At 35.4% G+C, this 9377-nt stretch overlaps 2 protein-coding genes across 5 annotated transcripts; both read right to left on the reverse strand.

Annotated features, from left to right (window-relative positions):
- Nucleotides 1–679: 679 nt before the first annotated feature.
- On the reverse strand, nt 680–5423 carry LOC133821421 (uncharacterized). Of its 4 annotated transcripts, XR_009887559.1 has the most exons (5): nt 5242–5423; nt 4972–5134; nt 2949–3087; nt 1140–1951; nt 680–1063 (listed from the first exon to the last, which is right to left on the reverse strand). XR_009887559.1 is itself a non-coding variant. In XM_062253729.1 (4 exons), exons 3-4 carry the CDS (start codon nt 1607–1609, stop codon nt 976–978), a joined length of 558 nt encoding a protein of 185 aa, XP_062109713.1. In that variant the 5' UTR covers nt 1610–1951; nt 4972–5041; nt 5242–5412; the 3' UTR covers nt 680–975. The 4 variants fall into 4 exon arrangements, 3 of the variants coding, with proteins under 3 accessions (XP_062109713.1, XP_062109714.1, XP_062109712.1); XM_062253729.1 differs by lacking the exon at nt 2949–3087 and having other exon boundaries at nt 4972–5041; nt 5242–5412; XM_062253730.1 differs by lacking the exon at nt 2949–3087 and having other exon boundaries at nt 4972–5125; nt 5242–5412.
- A 1008-nt stretch (nt 5424–6431) lies between these two features.
- Nucleotides 6432–6860, reverse strand: LOC133825179 (uncharacterized). The gene has a single exon (XM_062258160.1). It carries the CDS (start codon nt 6858–6860, stop codon nt 6432–6434), a length of 429 nt encoding a protein of 142 aa, XP_062114144.1.
- Nucleotides 6861–9377: the final 2517 nt, after the last annotated feature.

Here is a 9377-nt window from a genome sequence, read left to right on the forward strand (position 1 = left end):
GTTTAAGGATGTTTGTAATTATGCCATTGTTATTGCATCGTTGTAGCATTGTTAACAAACATTTCAAATGAGTAGACTATGTAACATCGTTATACCATCGTCAACCTATCGTTAATGCATCGTTAATGAAAGCTTATTAATGCCCAATCGTTATACTGTCGTTATTAAATCGTTATAGCATCGTTAGTAAATTCTTTAAGAATAACTTATTTAATTTAATAGCAAAATTCTATGCAGCATTGCTATACCATCGTTGTTGCATCGTAATTGAAAGAATAATAAATTCCCAATTTATCTAGCATCGTTATGCCATCGTTATTGCATCGTCACAGTATCGTTAACAATTATTCTAGATGATTAGACTATGTAGCATTGCTATACCATCGTTATGGCATCATATTTGAAAGCTTAATAGATGCCCAATTTATCTAGCATCGTTATTGCATCGTCACAGTATTGTTAACAATTATTCAAGATGATTAGACTATGTAACATCATTATACCGTCGTTATTGCATCGTTATAGCATCGTTATTGAAAGCTTTTAAATGCACAACCTATCTTGCATCATTATTGCATCGTCACAGTATCGTTAACAATTATTCAAGAGGATTAGACTATGTAGCATCGTTATGGCATCATTATTGCATCGTTATTGAAAGCTTATTAAATGCCCAATCTGGCTACAATCGTAATGACATCGTCATTGCATCGTAAGCAAGTTTTACAAAATGTTTAGACAATATACTATCGCTATACCATCGTTAACCTATCGCTAATGCATCGTTAGAACTTTAAAGTTTATAAACAAAATGTATACACTATCTAGCATCACTATGCCATCGACAAACTATCACTAATGCATCGTTAGGACTTTACAGTGTATAAGCAAAAAAAAGTCTGAGAAGTGAGAATAAATACATCAACGGTATGCATTCTCATAAAATATGTTAATACACAATTTGTTTCTGTAATACTAGATGTGATCGTCCACTGCATACGATAATGGTATGTCTCCCAACAAAAACTCTAGGTTCTTGATTGCAAAGACACTGCAATCTCCACTGTAATTGCATAAACCATGGTTAGAATAAAAAAATATTGAGGATAATAAAGAGAAATAAAATATTTTTTTCATACCATGATTTAGATTGTGGTACTACGTTAGTGGAGATACGCCTCCAGTCAAATTCTGCAACGGTATGCTTCAGTCGCTGTAGTTTCAAGTGGGGATTTTTGTCCAACATACCAGAACACTTCAATAGAGATGGAAGCATCTTCCGCCGCTGATTCATGTTATGTGCCAACACATTTTGATTGATGTTTGAGTGGTCCAAGTCATAGATGGATATCATCCACTCTTTGAAACTAGCTTCACATAAAATCCAATGGTTGTTGATAGACATATGGAAGTATACCTCATCACACTCATCCCATGACTTCTTGAATTTCTTTTTGTCTCCCTTCATCAGCTCATCATCCCACTTGTATGTATTAGGAATCTTCTGCCAATCATCATATATGGCAAGCATGGTTTGGCCAAATATAGAATCCACAATGGTGGCATTGACAGGATACGTCTTCGGCAACTCGAACAAGCGTCTCCGCATCAAATGGTTTGCGACGTCCAAGTGTTGTAAGAGATAAAAATGATGTCATTTACTATAATAAACCTTTAAGTAGAAGACTTGTTGAACTCATACTTACAGTGTCAACCAGGCAAAATTTTTTAACTTTTAACTGCATAGACCAAATAGGCGTCCCATCACATCCCTCCAAGCGCCTAGGCCTACTATTGTCAATCTCACCCAGCCTCCATTGACAGAATGTTGTCAACTGCGCTTCGTCCAACTCCTTTAGTTGAAGGATTTGGACTAGATCCTTGAATTTCTGATGCTTCCCCATTGGCGTAATGTCCTCATACCACACTGGTCTCTGCCTTGTCCTTTTACCTGCATGGAACCAAGTGCGGTTGTAACGACCCAAATAATTTACAAGACTAATAATGCGGAATAATAATAATTTTAACCTAAAAAAGACACAAAAATCCACATATATATATTTAAATAATGTTTTAGTTTGGAAGTATGCACATACTTAAAAAGGTGATTACAACATTATAAGGTTCTAAACATTCAAAATACATAGCCCAAGATATGTTCTTATACAAGTAAGACATATTCTTCAAAAGTGTAGATTTCCCACGGTTGGGCCACATGTACATTTCCACAATGCATACTCCAGTGCTCACTGCCTTGCCTTTCAGCTTACTTGCATCATAAAACAACTAGGTAGGAAAAAACGCTTAATAAGAACAACCCAACACAAATAACATCAATAAAGACAACCAAGTTTTACCCATAACAACAACATTAAGAAATCTAACCAGAATTAGGGTTCTGGTATAACCGGCTCCTAAACATAAAATTCAAGAATGCGTAAGCGTCGTGGAAAACTTGTGGTCATGCCCAGTAACCAAAATTCAAAATCGAACTTGCACGCAAAATATCCCAGAGCAAAACATATATATATATATATAGAATAATCTCCGTAACCCTAGAGTAGTCAGAACAATGACTGAGCAATCTTATCAGCAACAACACCAACAAATATTATTCTAGAGGCAACTTATAATCTCGACCCCAAATAAGTTCTCTACCACATATATTCCTATGCAATTCGGATCATCACATCCTAATATAGTTCATAAAGTACATGCATCACATCAATAATCTCTCCATTTCATTCTTGTATTTAATCAAATTAACCAATCCTATCATCAATAAGAAAGAGCATGCATCATATCAATATTCAATTAAGCAGTAGTCATATCAGTCATCAACTACTATCACGGGTGTAGCAATACCAGTGTAATAATGGACCACAGTCATCAGGCCCTCGGCCTCACTAGCGTATTTTATTGCCATTACTGCCATTAGGTATTCTTACCTCCTCACATGCATACGAGCTCTGTGGAATAGTCTTCTCAGCCATTTAATCAATGTTGGAATTAAACCTCGACTCATGTCCGCTAGGATAACATCATTATATACTTTCTACAACAACTGTGTATACTTGTGCTCGTGACCTAAATCAAACAAGCAATATACTAGTTATTCATGTTGTAGTCAAAGAAGTCAAGGTTGACTTGCCAGTAATCCTTAGCAATATGCAGGATTTTCCTCTATTAGAAGTGTCGTACTCAATTATCCAGTACTGTAGTTAGCCATACAATACACTAAGATTAATTGTGACGATCAATAATTATTAAGTTTTATTTGCGCATTAAGATTAATGTAGAAAATATTGAACTAGTACAACAATTCGTTATTGGTTTTTCAAACCTCCCCTCTAAGCCATCGGGAATCTTAGAATCTTTAGAAAGTTTTGACCCTAATTGCTTTCCAAGATTTATTCTATTTTCGACCCTAGCCGAGTTATCTAAATGTAGAGTACTAATGATATACCAAGCTTAATCCCTTAACAACTAGTGGCGAAGAAAATTGCTCAATTAATACTCGATAATAAGGAAAATAAGTTTAACTTCTGACTTTAATTAGGTCCTAGAAAAAATTAATTTATTCTTAAAAATCCCTTAAGATTTATTTAGAAAAGAATTGTTTTTCCCTTAATTATTTTGGAAAAATAGGCTTTGGACCCCTTTTTAATTATTATTATTTATTTAATTATTTTAAGGTGAATCTTAACATTATAAGTTTATTTCATTTATTGGTGTTGAAAATAATCCTATTACTTAGTCAAGGTAAAAATCTAAGCCTGCTTTTGAATATTTTTTAAAACTTTTTGGTAAAAAGTCTCAAAATATTTACAAGTGTTGAAAATCTGTTCCATTTGTTAAAATTTCCAAACTTTGGAAGGCTTCCATTTTAAATCTTTAGACCCAAAAGTTCCCAATTTTTAGAGTCATTATTTGATATTCTAAGAAGTTCCATACCAATTTTTAGACAAAAATCCACATTTTAACTAGGTGAAAGTTTTCACCAAAAAGAATGGTTCGAAACTGTTTTTCTTTGAAATCCAGATTTTTCCTAAACTTTGGAGACCTACAAAATCCAATTGGCTTGGTATATTGATCTGATTTTTTTAGGTCCAAATTAGGTTATGTTATAAATGTAATTGAGAAATATTAGGCTAAAAAGAAAATTTTTGATTGGTGAAAAATGTTTACCAAGATGGCTGCCTAGAATGTTTTATTTCAAAATCTTATATTTTCTTCTAACTTTAGAATGATATAATTCCTAGCATTTTTAGTATATTTTTATGAAACCTTTCCACTTTGATTAAAAATATACAGAAAGTGTTTAGTTTGAAAATCAGCCCAAAATATTTAATTTTGCCAACTCAAACATTTTTCCAAAATGCAATGGTCAAACTGACAAAAAACATTTTTCTAGATTTCTTGTCAAATTTAAAATTTTATAACTCCTAATATATTAATTTAATTTTCATGGAAATTTCCAGATTTAAACTATGATATTCCATAAACATTTCTACAAAATTTCATTGAAAAATACTTTGATTTACCCACTCAACACACTATCCAAAATTCGTGAATCAAGTCTGCCAATATTTTTCCAGATTTGTACAAGTTTCACAAAACATGCATAACTCCTAGCATAAAAAATATTTTTGAGCGTTTCAAAAGCCTAAAATCATGTAATATTCCTATACAATTTATTTATAGAGTTAATTTTTATTAAATAAGTCTTTATGGCAGTGCTTGACCCTTTGGAAGTCAAGTCAAAAACTTTGGCAGCAAGCATAAGATCATACAACTTAGTGAAACTTTGAATTCCAAGCTAACAACAAATCCTAGCACCATGCATGCATAAATCATACATCAAAAATACAATATTACAGGAAAAAAAAGAACATAACACATAACACACTCATACAAAACAGATTTCCTAAGCCTGTACAAAACATAAACAAAAGTTCACTAGAGTTTTACCTTAGTTGTTCTAGGATTTGGTTGTGTGTGTTCCTCCCAGGTTTCAGGTCTCATCACTATTCTTTAATACCTTCAAACCTCTCCCAAAATATCACCAAGTTAGATCATAATCCTAGGAAAAGAAAGAAACAAGGGAAGAAATGGCTGCCTTGAGCTTCTAGACCTTAAAAATATGGTTAAAAATGGTTAAAACTCAAAGATCATAATGCACAAATGGAGCCCTAGGCTTTGGCATAAAAAAGAACAAGAAGAAGGGGTACAAGAACTCACCTTGAAACTTGGTTTCTCAAGCATTTTCTCAAGCTTCCATGGAGGTTTCCTTGAAGAAACAAGAGAGAGAGAGAGAGAGAGAGAGAGAGAGAGAGAGAGAGAGAGCAACAAAATTGAGAGGGAGGGAGAGAATAGTGCTCTGAATTTTTCAGAGCTTGATTGAAATAAATGAGAGAGAGAGAGAGAGAGAGTAGGGTGGGCGACTAGGTGGTGTGATGATGATGAGTTGATGTGGGTTGGTGTTGGCTGGCTCCTTTCACTCAACAAGTATCACAAGACACTATTTAGAGTTGACTACCACATGCAACTAGCCTCATACACTCAGCCACTACTAATGATCCCTTAATTTTCCCACTTTGATTTAAATAATTAACTTAAAAACTTAATACTATAGTGCATTCTTAAATTTTTCCATGAGTGCCTTTTGAAACATGCCTAAAAGTCCACTTAGGGGTGGTTGAGCCCAAAATAAGGCCCAAGGGTGGTATAAACCTAAAGCCCATTAAAATATGATAAAAATATAAATATAACTACCCAAAACGTCATCAAAGTCCCCTTATAGCATTTGTGAAAACTATTTCAATTTGTTTACCCCAATAAGGCCAAATAAGCATTTTCTCTCAAAATACATATTAGGATTATTTCCTAAGAATATTATTTGAAATTCTCTCATAGAAATCTTAATATTCTTATGCCCAAAATAAATGTTTTTGCCATAATTAGTTATTTTTCAATATTTATTATCTGAGATTTTACTAGTGTAAGGTTTTTGAATTTGGTTCGGGACTAAGCATTTTCTCTCAAAATACATATTAGGATCCTTTCCTAAGAATTTTATTTGAAATTCTCTTAGAGCATTCTTAATATTCTTATGCCCAAAATAATTTTTTTTGCCATAATTATTTATTTTTCCAATATTTATTATCTGAGATTTTACCCATGTAAGGATTTTGAATTTGGTTCGGGACTGAAATTCTTAGTTTGACCAAAAGTCAATTAAATTCATAATAATGTCACATCTAAATTTGAAATTGATTTTCAAATCGTAATACAACTACAATATGATATATATTATGGGAATAAAATCCCGATTCGAATTGTTATTACCACATGCCCAAAATGCGAGGCGTTACAATCCCTACAATTTATAAAAGTTTCATCCTCGAAACTCAAAGTAGGTGAGGATACAACTATATAATCTTATCTTCAGGTTCCCAAGTTGCCTCTTCGACCCCATGGTTACACCACTGCACTTTTACCAATGGTATGGACTTGTTTCTCAACGCTTTATCCTTTGGATCCAAGAGTGCCACTAGCTTCTCCTCATAGCAGAGCTTTGGATCCACTCTTAATTCCTCATAGCTGAGTACATGATTGGGGTCATTGATATATTTCCTCAGCATGGATACATGAAACACGTCATGTACCGGAGATAAGCGAGGTGGCAATGCTAAACTGTATGCCACTTCCCCGATTCTTCCTAGTATCTCGAAAGGTCCAATATACCACGGGCTGAGCTTTCCCTTTCTACCGAAACGCATAGCCCCTTTGAGCGGCGCTACTTTCAACACCACCTTATCTCTTACTTCAAAAGTCAACGGTCTTCTCCGCCTGTCCATGTACTTGCGTTGTCGATCAACCGAAGTCTACAACTATTTTCGTATCTTTCTAATATCTTCGGTAACTTGATCAACCTCATTAGATCCCAATTTTTTTCTTTCTCCAGCTTCATGCCAATGGATTAGGGATTGACAATTCCTCCCATAGAGTGTCTTACATAACTGTGGGAATATTACTGTTCTATGTATAATGATATATGATCATGCTTTTATCACTAATATTTTTTTATATATAATTATAGGAGTTATTCCATTATTTTGACTTATAATTATAGTACTATTTAATATGAACTCAAGGATCAGTTATAGAGACTATTTTTCCATTAAGGGTCAAAGTTTGACCTTTGACCACCCAAGTTATGGATAATACAAATCTGTCACAGCCTAAGGTTCGAGTCATGGAAAAAAATGGTATCAAACCACTGGGTTTAGATACCTCAGAGTGTGTCACCAAATAGATTAAATTTATTTTTAAAGTAAAGTATTTTGATATATAAATGCATATGTATGTAGAAAGCATCCATTTCTCACTAACTATTTAGCTTTTAACTCTCAGACCTAAGATAATGGCTCTGAGAGGAAGGGCAATAAGGAGAAGGCCTGCAGTTGAAGTCCCTGAGGCTGAGGTTCCCCCTCAGCTAGTTGTATTCCTAATGAATTCCATTCTTGAGGCTTTAAGAGGCCTTCCTGCACAACAAATGGATCCTGCTGCTTGGCAAAGTCATCACTTCCAAATCTTCCACCGGATTCAAATGCTTGAGTTTGAGGGTGGGCAGGACCCTATGATGGCTAAAAAATGGTTGAGGCAGATTAAGAAATATTTCAACACCATGGGAACACCTAAAGAGTATCAGGTGACTTTTGCGGTATCCAAGTTAGAGGGTAGTGCAGCGGATTGGTGGGATACTTTGAGTAGGACCATTGAGACTGGAGAAATGACTTGGAGAGACTTTGAAAGGGTTTTCAGGGAGCAATATTTTAACCATTCTCATCGGAGGACCTTAATTGGGTCATTTGATAGCTTAAGACAAGGAAATATGACAGTAAATGAATTCTACATGAAGTTTGTAGAGTTATCTTCCTATGCTTATTACGGTACGGTCGATCAACCTCTTTTGATTGAACAGTTCCTGCGTCACTTAAATCCTTCAATATTGGGTCCACTTGCCCCTATGACCTTTGGAAATTTGAATGAGTGTATGACAGCAACCTAATAGACTGAGGCTCATCAAGAAGGAATTGAGAAAAAGAATCCAGCCCGAGAAAGGGGAAATGATAGGAAAATGAACAAGAAGAACCAAGGGCGATGGTTATCCCAAGGACAACAACTTAGTGGGGGTAGAAATAGTAGCGGATCTTCAGGAAAGACCCAAATTGGGCCGTATGGGTGTTTCAGTTGTGGAAAAAAAGGTCATAAGAAGAAAGATTGCCCACAATGATAGCAGAAGTTCTAACCATCACATCGAGGATCCATAGGGAGTTATGCTAGGTCTACTCCTTTCACAAAAACAACCTAGGAGTAACCAGTCTCAGTCTTCATTCTATGGTTCACACCCGCACCAGGGAAACAATCACAATATCTACATCAGTTCAGACCCCAAGGTTCAAGATTCAACCAGGGGTACTTACAGAGTTTCCAAACTCTTATTTCTGATGGGAGTCAGAGACGGTTCAATCAAGGAGGAGGTTATGCTGCAAGCACAAGCCATCCTGGTCAAGGAAAAGGGAAAGCAAAGGGAAAAGCCTATGCTCTTGGTGGTGATGATGTGCAAGGAGGAACATGCTAATGAGTTGTGGATGGTATGGTTCTTATCTCACACTCTTGGGCTTATGTATTATTTGATACTGGTGCATCACATTCTTTTATATCATTGATGTTTGCTAGCATGTTGGGTTTGAGTTGGGAAACTTTTAGTCCTACATTGCAGTTGAGTGTTCCTATGGGAGGACATGGTGAAGTATCAACCATTTGTAAATCAGTTGGTATTGTGTTTGAAGGGCATAAGTTGTTAGGAAATCTGATAGTGTTACCTATGGGACAATTTGATGTGATTCTTGGCATGGATTGGTTGTTTAAGTACCAAGCCATTGTATATTGCTCACGCAAAAGGGTGACTCTTTTAATTCCAAGTGGAGATTTCATTGTATATTGAGCCAACATGAATGCAATAAGGCAGAATCCTATCCTTAAGGCATGTTTAGGTGGGAAAAGAAACTTAGAGTGTTATGGGAGTCTGTTTATAATTGAGGATGAGTCTAGGCCTCTACAAAAGTTTCCTTGGATGTCAGTGGTTAGTGGCTTTCTAGATGTGTTTCCTGAGGATTTGCAAGGACTACCACCTGATAGAGAGATCGCGTTTTGCATTGATTTGATTCCTGGGACTCAACCAGTTTCTACTACACCTCATCGCATGGCACCTGCAGAGTTGGCTGAATTGAAAAAGCAATTGGGTGAGATAATGGATAAAGGTTACGTTAGGAAAAGTACTTCCCCATGGGGAGCTCAAGTTTTGTTTG

Source organism: Humulus lupulus, chromosome 3 (assembly GCF_963169125.1).
Source record: "Humulus lupulus chromosome 3, drHumLupu1.1, whole genome shotgun sequence".
Taxonomy (NCBI): Eukaryota; Viridiplantae; Streptophyta; class Magnoliopsida; order Rosales; family Cannabaceae; genus Humulus; species Humulus lupulus.